The sequence below is a fragment of the Argopecten irradians genome, chromosome 15 (assembly GCF_041381155.1).
Source record: "Argopecten irradians isolate NY chromosome 15, Ai_NY, whole genome shotgun sequence".
NCBI lineage: Eukaryota > Metazoa > Mollusca > Bivalvia > Pectinida > Pectinidae > Argopecten > Argopecten irradians.
This window is the reverse complement of record NC_091148.1, coordinates 7,981,722-8,007,534: the sequence shown is the minus strand read 5'-3', so window position 1 is coordinate 8,007,534 and position 25,813 is coordinate 7,981,722. Positions and strand designations below refer to the sequence as shown.

The window sequence follows — 25,813 nt, the reverse complement described above, 5'->3', positions numbered from 1 at the left end:
TTTCTATACCAGTTTTGGTTGTTAGAAACCAATGGTGTGCTTTCAGGAGACTTCAGCAGAAATATTGAAATTTTAAACCATAATTTTGCTGTCATAGATTTGTAATTGAAAAATATTTCATTATTTCTTTCACGAGTATTTTAGCTAGCCTACTACATAAAATTATGATTTTAAAACATACAAAATTACATCATCGTTTCTAATCTTGCCATTGGCTATTATAACGACAGAATGATTTCATGTGAAAATGTCCGCCAGAAAATATATACAGTAAATTGAATAATAATAATATACATATATGCATAATGTTAGGGAATTTTGCTGTTCATTTACATGCTATTTGAGTAACATCGCCATGAATGAATATTTAATGCGTTATTTCTTAATACTTATTTTCCCTCCTAGGCCTGTTAGTACGAAACTAAAGCAAGCCTCGGCATGAATCTTACTCACGTGTCTAGAAACGTCACATCCGGTGTCCAGACGCTTGACTGATTGACTTCTATGTAATCGACTGTGTCGAAGAACCAGGTAAGTCGTGAATCTGTCCACGTCTACAAAACACAAAACGGAGAACGTTTACGGAAATTGAAAAGAGGAATAATGCCTGAAAATAGAGCGACTGATATTTATCAATGTACAAAAGATAATGGATTTCAATTCCTTAATGCAGAGCGACTGAAGTTTAACAATGTTCAAAAGATGCCAAAAGATGCAGGCTTTCAATGTCTGAAAACAAAGCGACTGAAGTTTAACAATGTTCAAAAGATGCCAAAAGATGCAGGCTTTCAATGTCTCAAAACAGAGCGACTGAAGTTTAACAATGTTCAAAAGATGCCAAAAGATGCAGGCTTTCAATGTCTCAAAACAGAGCGACTGAAGTTTAACAATGTTCAAAAGATGCCAAAAGATGCAGGCTTTCAATGTCTCAAAACAGAGCGACTGAAGTTTAACAATGTTCAAAAGATGCCAAAAGATGCAGGCTTTCCATGTCTGAAAACAGAGCGACTGATTATTAACTACACGTTTGTTCAAAAGATGCAGGCTTTCAATGACGGACAATAGTTGAACACCAAGCATGTTTAGCAAGGACAGTCTCTGGGACGTGTCAGATTGGTCAAGGTGTTCAGATGTATCGCATTGTCTAGTCCTCCACGCCTGTGTTTCGAGTTTGAAATTCGTGTGGGACAGTTACCAGATGCTGACTGCTGACAGAATTTCCTACGGGTACTCAGGCTTTCCTTTACATTCTAAACCTGGTAGTCCTTAAACGAGTCTAAATGTTACTAGGACGTAAAACAAAAACCAACAAAACAAACAAGCACTTGTTATTTATTTTCTTGTTTGATTCATTGCATGTGTAGTCCTGTGACGCACGTGTACGTGCACAAAAATAATGGCGCGTGTCATGTCGAATTGATTGAAGACGTCTCGTTATAATGTCGTAAGTTAATCAGGACAAATTTGTAAAATGGCTTCGAATATGTGAGTTACTGGATATCCAGTCGTAATTGCAGATAATACGCTCATCAGTGAATGGCAACGAAACAAAAACACAAAAACACGATAGTTTTGGCAGCAAAGGTCTCTTCCCGCTGTGTCCACGAGTTGTTCTCAGCATTCCAGCATTGATTGACAGAAACTGATCAATGCCAGCTAATTGACGAGACATGCGTCTTTATCCCTGTCGTGCTATAACTAGCTCGTGTTTTAAATGCACGTGAATTACACGCGCACGCGCGCAATGGTTGAAAAAGATGCAACATGTTGTCAAACCCCAAGACACCAATATTGCTGTCGATTTTGAGCGCCATTCTTTCGTCAGATTTATTTCCCTTTGAGAAACGCGCAACAGGAGGGGCGTAAAATTGTACCTGCTCGTTATCGTAAAACATGACTTTATTTGCATCTTGGTTCTAACGAATTGCGTTTCTAATATTGTCTCTGGCTCCATTGTTGACCTTCATTTAATTGTTCAGTCCTGAAATGAAGGCATTCTCGGCTTTCCCATAGCCATGACATACTACCGATTAGTTTTGCAGGGATGGTATTTTCTCTATATCACGGGACATTGCTGTGATTATGAAAGTTTCGAGAGAAGGTTAAATAATATATACCATTAAAGTGAATAGTCGGGCAAAGAAAACCAGTCTAAATGCGTTCATTGGCCTTCCAAAAGTTCTCACATACTAATACGACGGTCAAGTTCTGCTTAGTTTCCCAGTTCTGACCATTAAAGTAAAGAAAAGTTGAAAGCATTGAAAGCGAGGCTGCGTGGAAATGTAACCACGGACATAGTGAGCCGGGAGGACGTTTAAGAATTTCCATACTTAAAATGAATTTCTTCGTACGCAGACAGATTTTGACGAGAGATTTTATTTTTCCATTTCATAAGAAATTATACTGGATACATTCACACCATTTTTACCGACTTTAGCCATCCTTGCCCGACTGTTCACTTTAACGACAGTCCGCAAAATATTAAATAAGTTTAACATTTTTACGCTGTTAACTTAAATTTTTACCCCCGTAATTAATCTGTTATACCAGAATCTATAACTCTCCTGGAGGTTAGGCGTAAAATGTAAGCCGCCTTCATTACATGACTGTAAAGGCGACTAAGTTTAAGATCGTATTTCTTGTTTTCTTTCTTTCTCCTTACATACTCCTTGACACCGCTACACGTTTGACCTTGAGTTGAAAGTTCATCTTTATGAGGTAAGCTCTCGGTTCAGTCCACTTGCCGAGACACACCATAGCCTATACATGTTGTAGTTTTTGCTTCTGCTTATCGCTCAACATCAATAGAATGGGACGATTGGTTTGTCCACCGCTTGTAAAATGCGAATAGATGTAGGGTATGTTGCTCGATGTCTCCGACAGGATACACGATTAAAATTACATTACCAAATGGACAAGAGTCCAGCTAGTGCATGGAAACACAAAATAGATATACCGCCAGTCGTCCCACTCCCTTTATGCCGAGCGTTAAGCAGAAGTAGAAACTATCACTTTTATAGACTATGACGCGCTTTGGTCAGAGGACAGAACTGTCTAGGGCTGGACATTCTTATCTATCTTCGTTTCACTACGTCAGCTTTAATACCACTTACTATGGAGAGGTCCAATGTAATGTCAAGCTCCTGTGTGTCGAGGTCAAGGTCATTGATCTGCACGAGACTTAGGATGACGGATATCCCGAGGGGGTCCTTGTTGTGGTTATATGGCCGCACCCTCTCACTGTACTTGTGGAATATCGTGGTGAACACGTGACCGGTGGCTTCTTGGTAATTTACCTTGTCTGATCGTGCTGCCGGTAATCTGAAATAAATAAATAAATAGATAAATTATGAAATAAAATAAATTAATACATTGCAGATGAACAATTAAATAGATAAATAAATGGGTTGATAAATTGTACAAAAAACATCGGTCGTTTGTCTAACAACTTGTATTTTGTAGTACAGAAACCATTTATACGGTAATCTGAAATAAATAAATAAATAAAAATAAATAAATAAATAAATAAAATAAATAAATAGATAAATGGGCTAATAAAGTGAGCAATAAATATGGGTAATCTGTCTTTGTATTTTGAAGTACAACGATATCTTTAATTCGGTAATTTAAAATAAATAAATAAATAAATAAATAAATGAATACATAAATAAATGGGCTGATAAAGTGAACAATAAATATGGGTCATCTGTCTTTGTATTTTGAAGTACGATAAACTTAATTCGGTAATCTAAAATATATAAATAAGTAAATAATTAAATATATAAATAAATACATAAATAAATAAATGGGCTGACAAAGTGAACAATAAATATGGGTCATCTGCCAGATAATTTGTGCTTTTCCGAATACTCCGGTTTTTTAGTACAGTAAAACCATTTATTCGTACTCCTATATCGAAGCCAAAAGGCATGATCAAATAAGATCACAAATTTTAAGTCACCATTCTTAAAATATAACCATGGCTTTGAAGTACTGTATACATGGGATTTACGCGAGGGATTATTTTACGCTAATTATGCGCGAGCTGTCCTGGAACAAAAGTTTAAACGACAAAAAAGATCATATGAAGTATTATTTACCTCTAGTCAGAGCCGCAACATTAGAGAGTGCTTTTATATCTTGTAAATAAATGTTATGTTTTGAGAGAATCTAAGCGTTTAACAATATTCACTTGCTGCAAAAACATTTCACCAATTAAAATTTTGATTCCAGTTTAAGCGATTTACACCCCGATAATGCATGTTGTGAAGTTTATATTTGTCTCGTCATGAGTTCCGCAGATGTCGGGCGATACGACGGAGCATTATATAACTCAATGCACGCGTCATTACGCGGTATGCTCGTGTGTAGGTGTGTACTATCATTGACGTATCTGCACGTGAGGAGAGAGCTATAAATAACCCGTAACTGATGGAGGAGGGAGGGGGTCTGTCCCACTCCCAGGGAGAATCTCACCTCTGCTCCCGTGTGTACGTTACGCCAGCAAAGCTTTCAGCATCGTTACTTCATTCGATTGATATAACAGGGTAATGGGCATAGAAACATCAGGACGTGTACAGATAGGTATGATACAAATCATTCTGTATCTTACTCATTGTAAAAACGAGTCTATTTTAGATAGAAGACGCGGTGGTTGGAAGTTACAGACGAATTTAGAATTAAAAATTGAATTAAATTGAATTATCTTGAAAGTTATCCGAACGAATTATTGTCTTAGGTCAGAAGCTTTACAATGTCTGTTTTATTGAAAAAGGTTCGAGGGTATTTTTGACGATCAATTGGGGTTGAAGGGTTTTTGAGATTGGGTTGGTTTGATTGAAAAATACGTTTTCAATGGAATGTATGTCTAGAGAAATATTGCGATGAACCCAGATAAATCTTATGCAAACCACCTTTGTATCTTCTGCATTGTAAAAAAGTAGTCTTTTAAAATTCTAAATTGAAATGATAGCGGTTAACGATTTTAGACAGTTAGGTTTTAGGATATTTTCTACTAATTGTTTTGAGACGAGGTCCTCAACAATTCGGATTGAGAGTATTTTAGACGATATCCATTGGGGTTCGAGGGTTTCTGAGATGGGGCGATTTTCAATGATAATTTCAATGGAAGAGCATTTCTAAAGTTACTTTGAACGAGTTTCGCGTTTTTGCGTGTTGTAGGGTATTATACTTAATGCTGTTCCTTGATGAAAATTGTATAACTTCGAAAAATATAACAAACGTAATACTGCTATTCCAAATTTTGGAACAATTTCAACGTAAAATATGCTGTGTCTACATTTGAATTGATATCGCAGTACATATTTTTGTATATTTTCAATCGCCCGCGAAATGCACAAAAATAATCGTAGACGTGATAAAATAGAAGTTGGTTATCAGCTGCGAGAACAAATATAGACACCAGGACAGTTTAATGTTCCATACACAATGTAAAACCTATTTATAAGGTCGCTATGTTATATTAACTGGGTGGAGTCCTGGTTATATAATCATAAATATATTTTGTAATCGTCATTTTGACAGCATAAGTACCGGGGTCTGGGAATATGATAATGTTACACTCTCGGTTGAGTTTAAACAAAAAATTATAACGGTAAATATGTCTTATTATGACATATTTGTCATTTTATCGAAGCATTGAGTAATAAATAAGACAGTTTGGGTGTTGGATTATGTAGGACGATTTACGGTAGCCCAGAATGGAAAGGCTAGTGCCAATCGCGATTCATTGGTTTGATATGGTTTAGTTTAGTATTTTAGGACGACCTCCCATGCGGTGTGTTGCGTTTATGAGTTGCAAGTTTTAGGAGACTGCGGTATATTCATGTTGTGTCTTCTTGTAATAGATGAAGTGTTGCCTTTTTTATACTGTTTTATTTATTATTTTAAAAATGCCGCAACCGACGCAATGGAAGAGTGTCAGACATCATACAGTAGTTATTAAAGTTGAGGTTAATTTTGTTACATAGCCACTAAGCAAAATTTGACATAAAAGTATTGTTCTACATTCCTAATGAAACATATAACAAGAAACAAATTTCACGACATTGTTCAGTATTTTGATTGATATTCTTTAGTACACTGGCAATCCAACCACTATGCGTAATGGCGAACAGTAAGCGAGTTTGAACATTTCAGATGCATTTCACTACCATGGGCTCTTCTGGCATATCACAGTAAAACCAGCTAATCTTATTTATGTTAGAACTGGTTTGTATCCGATATATGTGCAAATTTTAATGTACTGTTCGGCTGAATTGTCCGTTTAGATTTCACGATTTACTGATTGGAACATTTTGGCGAAGGTATAGAATTATCTTTATAGTCTTTTAAAGCGAAATTCGTACGACAGAGTGTTATATGGAAAACTATGAATTTGATAAATTTCGATTAACCGCGAATTTAACAAAATTATCCACACTGCGAATGATAGCAAGTATAGAGTTATCACCCCTTATACCACTGTCAAAGGGTAAGATTCAGAGTTCTACAAACGCGACTAAGTTGAGGAAGAGTAATGGTATGAATTCAGACATATTAAGAATTTTGTCATGGTGGTCCCGGCTGCTGTCAGGTATAAACAGGTAGATATGGTTCGGTGAATTTCGGCCACCATGGACATGACGAGTTCAAGAGATCATGCATGGTAAATGTTAAAATGTCGTTGATTAAAAACTCGGTTCCTATGACCTTCATATGATGGCCGACGCACAACGTAAATTGTAGGCTATACGTATATACTGATACATAAAATGATGATTTATAACAACAAATCGTTGCCATGTTTGCAAGTGGTCACGTATGTGTAAACGTCGGCTTGATACTAGAATGCGACCAGCGCATGTTCGATCGTTAACGCCGAAACGAATGTTCCGATGATGAATATGACGACTAGTAAAGTGACAGCGATAGTGGCAATAAAGTCTAACAGGATTATATCATCATCGGTAGATCATTCCAGAAAGTGTTGAGCAATCTTCATAAAGTATTCGACAGGCGTTTTAAATGCTGGATTGAAGCTAAAGACAAGGAAGTGTGACTTGTGCAAAACTAAAGTTTTGTACCTGGGTCACTTAATTACTGAGCAGGGTAATGCTATCGACAGTGTAATGTGAATGGTGTAGAAAGGCCAGGACGCACTTTCATGAAGATTGGAAGGAAGTATTGCGACAAGGAAAAAACGTGTCCAGTCAGACTTGTGACCCTTCTCGCTTTATGAAGAACCTTGGCAATTTGAGCATGCACCTTTATTTAGTAACTACAGTACCCTATGAAGAAGTTCCTTAACATAGGTGGCCTTGGCTCTTGTTCGGCAACCCTTGCTATACAGTCAATTCTGTCTATAAAGCCCACACAGGACAAGAAAATAACGGTCAAGTGTTCTTTTTCCGCAGGTCAGATATTGTTATGAATGGATATTTGGGACCATATGTGAGTGGTCGTGATAAGCAGATGGTCTTTATACAGAGGTGGTCACTAAGGCAAGTTTAACAGTGCTTGGTCATATATCAGACATTTTAACAAATCAATTAATCTGGTCAAAACACAGAAAATAAGTGGTGAAATATTAAACGTTTGACCACTCTATCCCTGCGATAGTTCTTGTTTTTGTAGGAAGACAATATTACTCTTTTAAACAGAACACACAATTTGACCTTGATCTACAATCAATGTTACGTAGATCAAATAGGCTGATTTTTTCTATTCTTTTTGATAATTAAAAAGTAGAAAACAGATAGTTGGTCTGTGGAATGTAGGGTAATGCACATTATGATAAAGAGGGGAAATCATGTTGTTTTCAACTTTTCAGATTCAAGATTAACTGTCTGATAAACACTCCAGAAAAAGAATCTATAAAGACTCTTTATCTGATAAATTGTAAGAGATACGTGCTGACGTGATGCAGTGTGAAATACACACAATTCGAGTGCGACCTTTATCGTACACTAGATGCACTAGCAGTGAATCTATAAATATATACAAACGTTGCCAGACATTATACAATATGATCATTAAGAGAAATATGAGCAATCGTGTGTAAAGTAATTTTATTATATTGTACAGCTGGCGAGTAGGGACAGGAGCCTATCGGAATCTGCGGAAAATGTCACCAGTGCTATTAATTGATATCACAATGTGCGTTTGTACTTCTGGGTGCGTTTGATCCGGAATACAAGTACCATGATAAACACGTGTATACTATAATTGTTATTAAATACTAAGATTAAAGGAAACCCAAGGAGGCCCATCAAGGTGTTTTTTCTACAACTGAACACAGTGAACAGCAGCTACTGCATAAAGTTATATAATAAACCAGAGGAAGCACGAAATCGGTATCATTATTAAAAGCTACACATACATGCACGTACATTAGAATATAGCGACCGCGGTGGCCGAGTGGTTATGATGTCTCGACATATTACCACAAGCCCTTCATATCTGGGTGGCGAGTTCTAATCACAGGTGGAGAAATGCCAATGGTCGGTGTTTTTTCTCAGGGGTCTCCGGCTTTTCTCCACCAACAAACTTGTCCTTAAATAAGTCTTGCTCTTAGTAGGACGTCAAACTATATAACACCAAAAATACTAGAATAGGATTTGGATGACAGGAGGTATCATATATTGGTGGTGAAGGAAAGCCGGAATTCCCGTAGAAATAACAACGACCTACTGCAGTATTGTCTGCTTGGCATTTCTTTTATTTAAGCATATTTTATTGGAATGTTCTAATGTGACTGGGCACATGCTTTCCAACTTAAATAAAGCACTCCCCCTGCTTAACAAGAAACGTCTGACCTTGACTGCGTTAGATTATCAGCCAAATTGGTTTAAAAATAATATCTCATTTTGATTCGACAACGCTATGTATATAATTTAGATACATTTGTAATTCAGCATATTATATCGGAAAAGAAGCTAAAAGCTGATGTGTATGCGAAGGATCACAAACTATCATACATGCATGGAAATTTGTGGCAGATTACATATGTCAAGGTAATTTTGCTATTTTGTTTTTAAAAGAAGGATAAGTCTCACTCGGTATTTCAATCATTGGACATCAAGACATTTGGCGAGTATTACTTATTTTCGTAAACGTTATAAACCCGTAGACACATGTTATCATTCGACTGTTCCGTCAAACTCCTGTAAAAATTATGCACTCGGTAATTTCCGTTTGTAGACATAAAATCATTCGGTCAATTCCGTCAACGTTAATCGGTTATTTCCGTGAGTGATCCATTAATTTTTTGTCGACGCCTTTGCGCTCGAGAAGACATTAGAGCTAAATATAGCCCATCTATTGTAGTAATTTCAACATCTGTAAAACAAATCGTGATTTACAGACTCGGCTGTGGTAGATTTGATTATCTTGTTTTCCGATGGTTGACAGGCATGTTTACAAACAACATGTAGAATGGAGTGGCTGCTTCATCGTTTCGTGTGCAGCTGGATATTACACTATACGGGTGTTGTCCGCAGCTTATTTGAACTAGCGTATCATTTATGATCTTATAGTTAACAGTCCATGAACAATACTTTATATTTTTTGTGAGTATACAGACATGCAGCCTGTATCAGTATCTCGATTACATTACGAGACATACACATACAGTAATGCATAAATCAGTACATGTATTTCAGTATTGCAGAATCAATGGGAGTCATAACGGGTTTGATCATTTGACGGAACTATGAATGATGATTATAGTCTGAAATTGAATTGTATTGATAAACTGTATTTCATTATGTCAGTGACTTTACTTTAGCTATAAACTCAATTTTATTTGGAGAGTTGATTTGGGTTAAAGTGTTAATTTGGATTTAATAGTTTGCTTTTGTAAGACTACTCATTTGGGCGAGAGAGTCTGCTTTTGTTTGAGTGCAGATTTTGGTTATAGAGTCTGCTTTTGTAAGAGTGCAGATTTTGGTTAGAGAGTTTGCTTTTGTTTGAGTTTAGGTTTTGATTCGAAAGTTTGCTTTTGTTTGAGTGCTGATTTTGAGGTAGAGTTTACTTTTGTTTCAGTTCAGGTTTTGATTAGAAAATTTGCTTTTGTTTGAGTGCAGATTTTGAGTTAGAGTGTTTGCTTTTGTTTGAGTGCATTTTTATGGTTAGAGAGCTTTCTTTTGTTAGAGTGTTGATTTTGGGTAAGAGAGTAAGCTTCTGTTAGATTGCAGATTTTGATTAAAAGTGGACTTAGGCATGGGGCTTTCTTTCGTTAAGAGAATTGTTATGGTCACAAAATTGAATGTGGTTAGAAAGTGAGAAATATTGATTAGAGAAGTAGTTTTGGTACGGGACTTGACTTTGATAAGTGATTTAATTTTGGTAAGAGAGTTAATTTTGGTAAGAGAGTTAATTTTGGTCAGAAACTTGAAACGGTTGAAATAAAATGCAAAGCAACAATATTAATTGACGAAAGCTTGATCATTTCATTAAAATATAAGAAAGTTAAAGACCTGAATTGGTTCATTATTGGAAGCATGAAATCGGTGAATGCATTGAAACTTAAAAATGTCTGGAGATTTCAATAAGGTGATTAAAAACCAATGCTTATGATGGTGTTGATTTCATGTTCTGTGACTATTCATCATGTTTGATCTGCTCTAACTAAGAAACAAGATTTGACATAAGGCAGAAATCTGTACAAGTCGTCACGGCAGTAATTGTTGAATCAGATTGAATACACTAACTGGGCGTTCCATCTATCTCTGTAAAAAATATTCCCGAGATTGACAGCTAAATTTAACCAGAAAGAAAATTTCCAAATGTTTTTCCGTCATCTGAAAAAAGCATGTTATGTCAGAAATCTGAACTCCATATTTCGTCGAGTCTCACTTTCAAACTGCGAATGGCATGTTTATCAAATATAATTCCCTGAGATGGGGAGTATTCATTACTTCGTTAACTAAGGGAGCGCCCATTATAACAGCATCCCTCCGATAAGAACAGAACAACAACTGTTTTATGTATTGTTACGGCGATGAACGGGTGTGAAAATTATCAAATAAGTTTCTTCTGGTAAATATTAAGGTTTAACGACTTATACATATGATAAGCGATATTGCATTGCAAGTTTAGAGAAAATAGATTGCAGATGGCCTCTTACGTACTTTCTTTCAAAATTCAATCTTTCCTCTCAATTCGAAATATATATTTTCAACTGTTATATAAGTCATATAGACTCATGGAGGCGCAAGAAGATGACTAGAGTTTGTTTTATATTGTAAAATGATATGCACGAAAAAAGGAAATTAATAAGAAGACAGAATTAAAAAAAAATAAGAAGAGAAAAGAAACAAACACAGCTTTTCATATCCCTCAAACAACAATTACATATATATTTGCTATAACGTAACCTCATGTAGTCTGTTAATAATTAATTAAATAAATGGATAGGTATCCCACAGCTGTAACCAAATGTAACATGCATAGGAACTGTCACCTATCCGAGACTGACGCGCTTGACTTTTCTTTACTCATTCGCCCATGAAGAAACATTAAGGCCCTTCTAATTTAAAGACTAGACCAGTCTCTTATGAAATTTCAGAGACGGTTGGGTTAAGCAACGTCGGGCGCGTCACTCCCTCCGATAGGTGACCGCCACAATGCAGGTTACCTTTGGTGGCAGCGGTGGGATACATATTTATATATTTATTTATTTATTTATTTATTTAACTGTATTACATATACACGGCATTCAACCGGGCAGTTACAAATGTTACCGATAAGGTCTAGAAGCGTGCAGCTGAATTGTTCTTTTCAATGAATCTTCATGCTACCTATTCTGTGCTATTACAATAAAGACATGTGCTGTATGACTATCTTACGTCATAGGCGATGAAAGATGGCGTCATTTTTCACGTTTAGTCGATTAACGCCCTTTGTTGGATATTATGATGTAAACGTTCGCCTTAGTTTGTAAATATTATTACAACAATTTAAGGTGTATTTATGTAATTTGGCACGATGCAAATACTCTGTATATAAACAGCGCTGTGGTTGGATTGCGCGGTTCGCCATTTTGGCAGCGAGCATGCCCTTTACATCAAGAGAAGAGTGATGGAATCAAAATGTCGTATTCATTAGCTTAAAAACGGTCGGACGTAGAATGTACTCATCATCGTTAATGTCTCTGGTTCCGTGGTTCATGTACAAGTAAATTATTTTTGTTAGACGGTACAGTCTTACAGCACAAAATTAAGAATATGATAGGACGGTTATGTTCAATGAATATATCGATATAACGACTGAGCGGTGAATTAGTCTACTATTTAGATTGAGAATGTATTGCTTAATTTACAAATAGCCTAAGTCTAAACCTATCCTTTGACTGAGAATTTGAGTCCCACTCTCATCCTCTCTGATTCGTGACTAAACCTATCGATAGACTGAGAATTTGAGTCCTACTCTCATCCCCTCTGATTCGTGACCAACCTTGGTCTAAACCTGTCGATAGACTGAGAATGTGTGTCCTACTCTCTTCCCGTCTAATTCTTGACAAAACTTGGTGTAAACCTTTCGATAGACTGAGAATTTGAGTCCCACTCTCATTCCCTCTAATTCTTGACAAACCTTAGTGTAAACATTTCGATAAACTGAAAATTTGTGTCCACCTTTCGACCCATGTCACTCTTTCCCTTCCATTTACACTCTAAAACCTATCATCCATCATAAGACTTGCCCTTTACCCTTACCACTTACCCTATTATGTAACACCTGATATCACTCTTTCTATCATACGCCATGTCATATCTCTCACCCACCACCAACCAACCGTCCCACATCAATCATCAGACACCACACCACTCACCCACCACCACCCGTCCCACACCAATCACCAGACACCACACCACTCACCAAACACCACCCGTCCCACACCAATCATCAGACACCACACCACTCACCAAACACCACCCGTCCCACACCAATCATCAGACACCACACCACTCACCCACCACACCCGTCCCACACCAATCACTAGACACCACACCACTCACCCACCACACACGTCCCATACCAATCATCAGACACCACACCACTCACCCACCACTACCCGTCCCACACCAATAATCAGACACTACACCACTCACCCATCACAACCCGTCCCATACCAATCATCAGACACTACACCACTTACCCACCACCACCCGTCCCACACCAATCACCAGACACCACACCACTCACCCACCACCACCCGTCCCACACCAATCATCAGACACCACACCACTCACACACCACCACCCGTCCCACACCAATCATCAGACACCACACCACTCACCCACCACCACCCGTCCTACACCAATCATCAGACACCACACCACCTACCCACCACCACCCGTCCCACACCAATCACCAGACACCACACCACTCACCCACCAACACCCGCCTGCACAGCTTTCCCCACACCGCCCGCTTCACACCAGACGACACTCACACCAGTTACCCGACACCGCTCTCTCATCCTGAATCTTCTGTCACCCTCTTCCTTTCCTTTCCAAGCTCGCCGCCGGTCTCCTGGTAGTTGATTGCATCCCTTTGCCAATTTCACAGTGTTGAAATACAGGTTTAGTTTACAAACATATAACCGACCCCCGGAGTAGCGATATCATGTGTTCAATGACTCATAGAACAAAAGGGATAATAAACTCTGTTTAGCTAATAAACACATGTCATCCATAATTCGTCAGTAAACAATCATAAAATTTAGTGGGTTGTTTTTTGTTTACAATTTACTCTATCCTCAACGATGGTCATAAAGAATACGTATCTTAAACTCGTCTCAAAGCTTTTATTTTCTTCTCAAGGCTCGCAAAATTATAAACTTCGAGAGGAGTTTCATAACATCGCATGTAAAACGAACACACATTTAAGATGTATTTTATCACATTAGCACAACAACCTACATTTCGAAGAATTTCAACGTAAAAAAGTGTTGCGAAAATTCAGCGAAGGCCGCCATTTTGCCCCGCAATTTTTAATCCAGAGGTCACTTTATTGGTACTGTTATGACGAATAATGTCATATCGAAAATGACTGTGATTAACATATTTACATTGTCGCACACGGTCATATGTCAGGACGACAAACCATTTTGCTACGGGATGTTAGGAGTTTTAGTTTTTGAGGGTTATGTCTCACTGACGGATCACAGTTGGTAATTGGTCGCATTGACAGAGGTCGCATGTGAGGTATCAAACTATCGTGTCATATCCAAATGGTCGGTATCATGTCATGTCGCCCCAAACACATATTACATAATCTAGCTCTACACGAGTTCCGATAAATAAACAAAATATGTAGTTGACGACGTTTTTTTTCCGCACTTAATGACAGTTGTAACAAAATGAAGCAAATAAATCCATCCTGTTGACAAACATAAACATTTAGCAATGAACGAAATACTTTTCACATGAAATTATGCAGTACACTGGCTACTGGCACATAACATATATTTAAAATGAAGCGCTTTCGAAGGGAAGAACCGCATTTTCTTTCATATCTATAGGCGTAATACTGGCTGGTCCAGTGCAATACACTCATGTCGCCTGAGGCTGTATTGCATGGCTATCCATGCAATAAAGCCTTGTGACGTCATGGCGTCAACAAAATCTCTATTTTCTCCGTAATTTTTTTTTTTTACAAATATGACTGGTTTTACTGTAAAAGATGCAAACAACGGAATTTGTGTTGAAAGTATCACACAATTTTTCATGTATGGAAATTCACTTCCAGTCGTGGATTTCTTGGAATATATTTCAAAATGGCGGGATATTATAGTTGTAAAATTGCAATAAAACGTCGAGGTATGAAAGAAAAATACTCTTTCATAAGTGGATATGAAGGATAGGGATATTCTACCCTCGGGATCACAAAATGTTGCAAAACATTCGGCAAGCCTCGGGTTTTACTACATTTTGTGACCCTCTGGTAGAATATCCCTATCCTTCATATCCACATATAAGAGACTTATAATATTGACCATACGACCGTTGTCGATAAAGCATACTTCTTTCGACACCGACTAAGTAACTATGTGCAAGTTCTCATTGACCATGTCCAGATACGAAACCAGCAATTGTTTACCACTCAGATAAAATATATAGAATGTAGTGTTTAAGATAAATGACGCGGATTGTCTGTGATCTACTACTCATCCAAGCTCTTCACTGACCATATGTCCAGATACGAAACTACCAAATATTTATTCCTGTAAGTAAGAGGTGGTGCTTAGCTTTTAACCTTGAGGAGAAATAACGGCGATTCTTCGACCTTCCGCCCGTAAATCGGCAACATTCCTTCCCCGTGTTGTTACCGTGTTCGCTGTCAGACAAAGAAGGGGATCAGACACCCTGACATGACGCCACAGCGCTGACGGACGGCAGTTTATCTTCACGGAATAACCTACGTCTACCAAACAGTAATTGGTTTTGACATATCCTCTACAATGCAATTGTTTATTATTTATTTTTGAGATAACCCATGTCTGATGTTAGTTTCGAAATCTCCCCAATTGTTTATATTCATTTTTGAGATAATCCATGTCCTATGCTAGTTTCGGAATCTTCCCCGTACAAATGCATTGTTTATTATTTATTTTTGAGATAACCCATGTTTGATGTTAGTTACGAAATTTTCCCCATTGTTTATTATTTATTTTTGAGATAGCCCATTTGCATTTTCTAAGCTTTCATTTTGACATCATCCGACAATTGTCCTTAATTTATTCTGACATCTCCCCCACACTACCATTGTTTATGATTTGTTTTTGAGATAACCCGTGTCTTCAAGTGCAGCTAGGCGTTTATCATAATATGATATTTAACGCACCGGAAGGTCCAAACGTCGTTATATATACGCCACCTAACCTCTCCGATATTTGTTGGTCGAGTTGATAAAATTTGTTCCAAGTCTTTTTTCGGAGCTATGTCGCTCACAACAACAGAAATTGATAATGCTTTTCCAGAAAGTAGCCTTGGTGGGTGTATTTGAATTCGAAAAAAAATATGACAAAAGCCCTGTGATTTTAGTTTGAGGTAATTCAAAGAACCTAGTGTTAAATCTTACAGAAACCAGAATTTAGCATCGGTTGCACAACGCAATTGAGCTATCATGCATCCGCCATGTTGAAATACTATTGACTGGATTATGTAGGGTATGTGTTTTAACATATTCACAGTGAGACATTGAAGAGAATCATCTTTGAAAAAAAATGCAGAAATGGGTGTTAATTGAACATTTCAAAACAGATGTTTAACATTGAGTTAATAGCGCAGAAACAGAAACACAGATAAATCAATCTATAAATAGTCTCGGCTATCCAAATCGTCCTAAACCACTTAAGAAACATCTGAAGTCTGCAGACATGTTTAACACTTTAACATATTCCGCAGTGCACTTGGAGTAGGGGCAGTTTTAAATCTGATTATCTACCGAAATGTACACATGCACAAGGATGGCCGTAACAGCAGTAGCATGTATCGTCTTTATCGTAATGTTCAGTTTCACACAGGAAACATCACATTTTCAATAAATCGGATAAGAAATATATTGTTTACGCTCAATTTACATTTAAAGTACAACTTGGTTGCGTTGATTTGATGATGTAAATGAAGCGTCGGAAGGTTAGTGTAAGTCGTTAAAATCCCGGCAGGGGCGTTAGTGTTTCGATGTGTAATGCCAGTAGGGGGCGGTAGTGTTTTGATGTATAATGCCAGTAGGGGGCGTAAGTGTTATGATATGCACACAAGAGCGATACGGGGTATTAAAGGACTAGAAGAGGTGCATTTGTTTTATCAATAAAACCGATAGGGGTGTTAGTGTATTGGATGGTAAAGCCAATGAGGCGTTATTGTAATAAACAGTGAGGATGGAGGGAGTTGATTTCGTTGATATTAAATATTTTGAAATAAATAAAATATGGTTTTAAGACAGATATGCATTGACGAGGAACAGACGTTAAAATAAAGGATCTGGAAGACTGATATCTTCGTTGCCAAGAAAAGTTATGAAATAAAAAAAAATATGAATAAAAGTTGTTTGTCATGGAAAGGGCGATTTCAAAGGCTATACATTAGATTCGCGAAAATAAGCCCCAGCGAAAGAGGATCAATCGCAAAATGTTATACCCGCAAAATTTAACAACTATACAGTATATCACAGATGATAAGATTTAATGAAGGGTGTTGATTTGTTTACATTTCCATATGCCCCTATATAATCAATGGGAGGGGAGTTGTGTTCAAAATAGCGTAATCGCAATGACGTATGAATACAAACCCAGTGTAGGAATGGACTACTTCTAGTTCACGCTTCGATAAGATTTTGCGTCATATGATAATCTAAATAAATTTGATTGATCTAAATTTTACCAATTCACAGATGACAGAATTACGTTGAGTTCATAATAAAACTAACGCGCTACATTGAATATGTCTGTATCCCATTGCGTTCATACCACCTTTAACGCAATCAAAACGCTGTTTATCTCTATGTGTTGCTAAGTATCAGGATAATGAAGATGGAAGGATGATTGGAGATGAAACGTTCCTTTTGTTATAGGTAGATGCGACGTTTGTTTATTTTCGAATGCTGTGCAGTGGTTGGGAGGTCGTCTAGAAGGAACATCGACGTGTAGAGGGCCATGTATCAAGCTTACATGTGATGTAGGTAGATCGGCAGCAGCTAATGATACAACAGTCTATTAAGGGATCAACCAACTAAATAAAAAAAGACCTTCGAAATGGCCCCTGTGTATACAAGATTGAGCCCAGGATAGAATTTTAACCCGGCCGCTGATTGGCTGGCTAATTATGAATTTCAAAAGTAAAAATGTTTTCTGACAGGTAATTATTCCTAGATAACCATGATATGAATTTGGAAATTCATATTGAGATTTAGGTTCAAAATATCAACTTTGATAATGAATAGGTAAAAGCATTAGAATTTCAGGATTTTTTAGTGCAAAATGCGCCTGATTTCAATAAAGCTACCCTGGTCGGAGTTTGAGCAGAAGGACCCAAACTTTTTTTTCTATTTAGTGTTATATGAGAACCTAGACTTTAATTATAGAACACAACAGCTAACTAATATTCCTTTGTTTTAATAACACAGTACAAAACTTAAACAAAGTTTAACACTGTGGTCTATGTAAAATCATTTAGTTGGTTGTTCTCTATAATAATCATGCAGCAGTAGAAAGTTTGTGTTAAAGGCATTTTATATCAGGTCAGATCGGGCCAGATAGCATCATGTCAAAATAAACAGGAAAATAAACATCGGATTAATTTCACTAACCTTTCGTGGGTAGTTAACACTTATAGAAATATATCGCTGATAAATTATGGCAGATATCAGCGGATCATTACACGAAGATAATTTTCAGTATCGGCTATTTTGGATCCAATTTGAACTTTCCTCGCGAGAATGCACTATGAAATAAGGTGTATTATATTTCTTGTGGAAGTTGTGCAGCGAGATTATAAAACAGTTAAAGTATCAGATAGGCTATCACTAGTGATGTATCTCTCAGCAGCGTCAATGTAAAGTTGACAGCTATTTTCTGTAGTTCTGGACATTACATTTAGAATCAATGCATTTTTGTATCGAGTCTTTTTGGAGGAAAGCATTGTATTTATTACACCACATCTTTTGTATGACTATTAGTCTGTGTTAATCGCAGAAATGTTGCTATATCAAGATAACTCTTTAGTTTGATTATCACAGCACATATAAATGTCGACACTATGGATAAATAAAAAATATAAACAGACGACAGATATGCTGTAGAAAGAATAAAAAAAAACGTTATCAGAAGGAAATTTATTTGAACAAACTTTGAAAGTCTTCGTCTAAGCATGATAGACTTGACGTTTGATAAGAAGTCATTAAAAGGGAAAAGGTTCTGTTCAACGGACGATGGACGATGGAAACCGCATACTCAACGACGTAAGTTCACTTGGCCTTCGGGCAGGCGCGTTGAAAATGTTAAAACTTCTTTTTATAAACTCTTTTAAGTAAAAAGCGTTTTGTTTTAAACCAATCCTTCACTTTGCCACATCGCCTCTTTATTTAATTACCCCAACACGTGTAAATGTCGACACTTGAGATGCAGACTCAAACAAGCATACGACAGGTGTGCCGAGAAACAGACAAAGCTTTATCTCCAATAATTGTAATCCCTACAGCTAAAGGCGCCTAACAACACCTGTGTTCCACTATACAAAGTCTGACATCACATTGTTACTGTTTACATTTTCTTCAGAGGGGGTATTTTTATCTTCATTGGGGGTAGTCCAGCTAATTTCCCTTGTCTAAATTAATTTTTTTTGGTATGTATTTTCTTGATTTCTTTTTTATCATTTTTTACCATTTGTTCTCTTAACAAGATGAACCTACCTGTAAGTGACCGATTTGATTTTCAGCAAACAGACAGTCATGGTATATATTCGTTTAATTTGCATTTTTATTTTCTCATGATGTATTGTGTATTTGTTGATAAGTTGATAAGTTCATTAAGGAGTAAAATGTTTTTATCGTATTGTTTTCCAAAGAGATGCGAGGTATGCTGAAACCCATCTTTAACGTGTCTCACATAATGTATTAATACGTACATATAACAATAAACATTTGAAATAGATACTAGATGAATGCGCCAACGTTTGAATGTACCAATGGTTGAATGCATCAATGACTGAATGCATGAATGGTTGAATGCATGAATGTACCAATGGTTGAATGCATCAATGGTTGAATGCATGAATGGTTGAATGCATGAATGGTTGAATGCATGAATGGTTGAATGCATGAATGGTTGAATGCATGAATGGTTGAATGCATGAATGGTTGAATGCATGAATGGTTGAATGTATGAATGGTTGAATGCATGAATGGTTGAATGCATCAAAGACTGAATGCATCAATAGTTGAATGCATCAAAGACTGAATGCATCAATAGTTGAATGCATCAAGGACTGAATGCATGAATGGTTGAATGCATGAATGGTTGAATGCATCAAAGACTGAATGCATGAATGGTTGAATGCATGAATGGCTGAATGCATCAAAGACTGAATGCAAAAAGTTAACGTGTGTAGTTATCGCGAAAATAGAAAGCCCGCAAAATGTTTACATGTAAAATTCGCCAAGTTCAATACGATACTTACAGAAGTGTTTCAATGACTCAAATCATACAACTCGCAAAAGACTGCTTCGTTTTCTCATTAACTTATCTTACTCATAACCAGCACGTTAATTTTCTTTTAAATTGATCTTCCTTGTTACAAGCTTTTTTATTGGCCCATTACTTGTAACAATAAATGTTATTGGCTGTAAGTAGCACATATCTGTTGATCTGCCAACAAAGTGTAGAACGAGATTGTGCCGCCATTTGTAACGTTAGCGTTGATTGGTCGTTTGTTACGTCACTGCTGGAAGGGTTATTCTGAAACCAAATCGTTATTGGCAAAAACATAAAGCAATCAAATGTTAATTCGCAAAGGATATGGTCTTTACTTTGGTAAACGTATTTCATTCAAATAAATTTCACATTTACATGAATGTACATGTAAATTAGATGATTTTTTATCACCATCTGGTGGCTTTCTAATTTTAATCATATTTTTTTCGTAAATGATACATTTTAATTTATTTTAATTTTTATTTAAGGTGGGATTTGGGTGTTATAGGGAACGATTTTTCACTTTTAAATTTCCATTTAGAATACAGTTTTCTTTCAGCTTAAAACATTTCCAAAGCAATACTGTACGAAGTTTTGATTCAGGCGTAAACAGTGAAATACACTTAGTAATTCTGCTTAAGATATTTCCAAATCAATTCTTCACGTTGAAATTTAGACAAAGACAGGAACGAAGTTTATAATTTTAGGCAAATAAAGGGAAATAAACTTTGTGTTTTTGCTTAAAATATTCCCTAACTAATACTTTACGAAGTTAAGATTTAGGCATAGAAAGTCACGAAGATTAGATTTAGGCATGGATAGTGAAATACACTTTGTATTTCTGCTTAAAATATTTCCAATCGATAATCAACGAAGTTAAGATTTAGGCATGGATAGTGGAATACACTTTGTATTTCTGCTTAAAATATTTCCGAAACAATGCTTTACGAAGTTTTGATTTCGACTTAGACAGTGGAATGCGGCTTAATGGGTTTGGGTGTAATTATTTGGTCGTAATCCCATTTCCAACATGATATCACGTTCTCTTACAACTGTACTGAGGTGCTCGAACTTTGCCATATGGTGTCGAGGGCTTAACGAAAAGAAGTAAGTTCGCACAATAAATCTGCCATATTGCTAAAACACGCTTTGGCACACGTCTCCTTAGTGCTTAACCCAGAGTAGAATAAACAGCGTGTCAGCATTAAGCCACAGGGGACTGACGTTGCATCCAAGATTCATTTATGTGTTTTAAATAGAAATATAAATGATCATGCCTCGCGATTTTCGCCAGAACCCTGTGGTAAGCCACTGAAGATATAGGATTATTTGTTTAATGTTCTGGATTTAATTGGCAGAAAAAAATCACAGACACGCCCTCTACCGTGTAATGTTTAAAATGCATTAAAACAGTTACCTAGCTCTAAAAACAAAAAGCACATAAAGAATACACAGGTCACTCGAGACACTTATAATCCCATTTCAGGATCGACCTTTCTTTGAAGAGTGCGTCTTTTCTATTTCATTGTTTAATCTACGATTCGAATGGTAAATATAGACTTACCTCCCTTTGTTCTGCTCTTTCTTAACAAGGTAGACTACGCTCTGCATCATCAATTCAGTTTAATTAGTATATCCCTTAGTTTTATATCTCTAATCCCCTCTCAGACCAAATGTATTTATTTTATTCAGTTTGAGAGTTATCTCCCTTAGATCTCTATAAATGGTTATCTCCCTTGATAAGATATTTCACAGTCTTTTTTTTTGTCAGAAACACACACATGCTTTATTTCCTAAGCGTGCCGTTGACCCAGACATCGAATTGACGCAGATGATATAAATAGTAAATCCAGTGGTATTTTTTGCCAGCCTATAAATCCGTGCGTTGATGCGATTTAACAGAAGTAAGTTCATCATCAGTTTGTCTGTATTATGGTTAACCAGGGGTTCGTGGATGATCTGCAACCTGTTTGTCTGTTTATAGATATCGATAAACTTATTGACAAATGTGTGATTTTCAGAGAATGATTACATGTATGTGACAATCATTCTTCGCAAATAGATACTACACAAGTAGGCTATGTCATCATGTTTACAAAGATTTAAAGATGCTCCACCGCTGACAAATGGTATTTTTTCACTATCAAAAACAGGAGCAGACGATTTGGTATTTTTCTTCAGTTACAAAAGTTACTTACTTTACACCATTACCACCATTGAAAAGTTTGAGCTTCTAATATTATTTTAAGTTAAAAATATAAAAAATAATTAATTGCATCCCGAAAAAATTCCGTAGCACTATATCCTATATGGAATGAAGTATTGATGGCTCATTCACCAAAGGCAAAATAAATTATTCTATATTATTTCTTGTGTTAATTTGACATAAATATACATAATTAAACACCAATTATTGTTCAAATGATGAATATCATTTATGCTCTGTCGGTGGTGGAGCATCTTTCAGGATTAATTCGAATAGATAAGATTTTTTTTATGTTATAGAAATATTAACACAAAAAAATCTGAGTTTAGTCGGTGTGTTTTATGATGAGAGTACACGCAGATTTTTGTGTTACGTCTCCATAACATAAAAACTATTCAAATTAATCCTTATCATTCAATTTACTACAGTTGACCTATTCAAAATTCAAAATTTATTTTGTAATTCAGTTCTATTTGAAATTATTTCGCCGTACGTTATTAAAGTCAATCAGAATCGGCGACGCAATTTCTCCTTTATTGGCTGAAAAAGTAAATATTAAGCCAATGAAAATACTCGTTACATACATAATTGAATTATATCAATGTATCATTAATGCATTTTCGGTGATTTAAACTCTAAAACATGATTTTAGTGCATTATACATTCTGAGGTATTTTTTTTCTATGGAAGCTGGCTTGATAAATGTTTAAGTTGTTGTTTTGATCTACTGTGTGTTATGATCCCTTTTGTATTGATGTAAGGAAGCAATAAAGTTGAATTTAATTGAATTGAATTAAAATATAATATTGTCGCAATGTACAACTCATAGCTACTTTCATCATCGATACTGCAGGGGTTACTGTCACTATATCCATCACTGAAATATCCCATTGTAAAAATGACCAATAACAGGCCTGCAGTTTTCCTTGAAGATCACAAGAAGAGTGACACCAAACTTCAAAGCAACATAGTCAACCAAACGGTACCGTTATTCGATTATTTTGATGCACACGAAAGGGCGAAAATTCCCGTCCATTTGTTGACAAAAAAATAGCTTTAATGTTTTGCTATGACATATTCCAGGGGTAGATATAACGGCAGTGATAGTAACCCCTTGAATCTCGAAAATGAGCTTAATTCACATGGAAGTATCACCTATAGTAAACCCTGTCCGACATTTGAATCTCTTCGACGAATCTTTCACTGTGGAAGTAAAGAAATGTGATCCGGTATAACCTGGATTCCGGACGGTGACGAAGGTTATTCGCCATTGAGAAATCGATCATGAACACATTACTGCTATAGACTCACATGCCGGTGTGATTACCATTCAAGTCACAAGCGAAAGACAAAAAGCCTACATTACACTTAAACAAAGGCATGTTACTGCATACAAATGCTTTTCATTTAACGTCTGCTGATTCCCGCCGTCTAGCCACGGTCAAACACTGATGCATGGTCAGCCGGCTAAATCGTCTGGTGGAGATAAATATAGAGCGGTCAAAACACAGACTTCTATTGCAAGTACCATCCAAGGATGGCAACATTTAGAGTCATTTATTTTGTCTGTCATGATGTGTTTTTTTTTTCTATTGATTACGTGGATGTACTGATCATGTGGTATTATGGCGTCCATGTTTTCAATCGCAACATTTCGGAGATTGCCGCCAAACTTCGGAAAGATATTGCCGGAAATTTCTCTACGCCCTCGGTCATTATTTAATTCTTCCAAGACGGTATAACTTAATATGGACCTTAACAAAGATCCATAATTGATTGATAATACTGTATGTCCGTCTTCTTTACTGTTACAGGCATATTAAGACGATGATGCTTAAAATAAATGGGGATTTTCATTTAAGCATAATTCTATTGTATCTAATATATACAGTGGGATTAGACACACATTTTCAAACTTATATAATGCCTTCTCCCAAGATGGAGAAGAAAGGATAACTGTAATGCTGTCTATTCGAACATTGACCTATTTTGTATTTTAGGGAGTTTTACGACGGCAAATATTATCTTTATTTATTGTTACTATAAATACATTTTGTTTCTCAACGCTGTTGTGCATCTTGGAAATTCTATGATGCGTTACTAAAAGTACGAAAGCCATGCTCTCCAGTTAAAAACATTTCATTCATATAGCTGTAAAGTTTTTAGGTATAGAGCTGAGAAAAAAGGTTGAATTTCGAAGTATTTTTCGGATATAATGGACATGGAAACAAAGCGAAAATAAAATCTGCATTTCAATCAGATAGTAAGAACCGTTAATATTCTTTAAGGGCTTTGGTCCAAGTACCGATTCTTATTTTCAGGTACACTGTACAGATGGATGAGAAGCTGTCTGAGAAGTAAAGTTGAATTTCGAAGTATTTTACGGATATAATGGACGTGGTGATTTGTAGTGAAGATCTTATCTGTATCCAGTCACCCTCCGCCTAAAACATATGAACATGTTCGATACCGACTAGGATATGCCGATATACTCCACCATTATCTCAAATTCCAGTTGGGCCCAGCATGATCAGTCGCTGTGACGACCCCTTTGACCTTTTGCCAAAGAGAATTTAATAAACATGGGTGTGGATCACGGTTTTCATAGACAACGTCAGCGTAACGGTAAAACGTTCGGAAATGATATTTATTACAAAGATATATTTATTTGTGTGTAAGCTCATTGACCGTATGAGAGACGGGTAATGATAAAAACACGATAGATATACATGTAGATAGATCTATGTACACAAACAGTAGCATCACCCCATCATGGAGATTGGCAGTTCTGGTGTCTGTCTATATAACCAGAGCCTGTTACTGTCTGTCGGCTCACAGAAATCGGTACTACAGGCATCAGACAGGTAGGGCCAGAAACCGCTTAGAACACACTTCACAATCACCACATCAACCTCACATCAAAGTCATCACAACGCTTAATTAGCACGGTATAAGTAATTGTGTAGTAAACATTCTTCGGAGTCTGACGAGTTTGTAACAAAAGAGACAAGATGGCTGACATTTATCGCATCTAGATATAATTATATACCAATTGATACAACGATTCGCGAGATCTATCAAAAGATATATGAAAGACATATTTAATAGGATCATCAGATTCCGGATTCGTTTATCACGCGGCGTCTTCGACAATTACTTTAAAACTCACAGGAATAGACTATCATTTTCTCAGGCGTTACAGAATATCGTAGATGAAGCGATGCTATAACAAGGCAATTAGGTTTTAATTGGGGTCAAAAATTCACACAATATTTTTTTTTCTTAATTTCGTGAAAAACTTATGATTATTGTTCGGCGAAAATGATAATGTTTGAACTTTTTTTTTGTATTTATGAACTATTAACAAGTCAAATACATACCGGTATCATCTAATTATGAATATAATGAAT

At 36.4% G+C, this 25,813-nt stretch overlaps 1 protein-coding gene across 1 annotated transcript in view; it reads right to left on the bottom strand.

Annotated features, from left to right (window-relative positions):
- The window catches only part of LOC138308975 (acetylcholine-binding protein-like), a 51,965-nt gene that overhangs the window by 3,362 nt on the left and 22,790 nt on the right, over nt 1-25,813 (bottom strand). Inside the window, exons 2-3 of the mRNA XM_069250057.1 lie at nt 3,114-3,321; nt 454-554 (exon numbers count right to left, since the gene is read on the bottom strand). Of these exons, the coding sequence (XP_069106158.1) occupies nt 454-554; nt 3,114-3,321 (309 nt within the window). The remainder of the gene's footprint in view (nt 1-453; nt 555-3,113; nt 3,322-25,813) is intronic.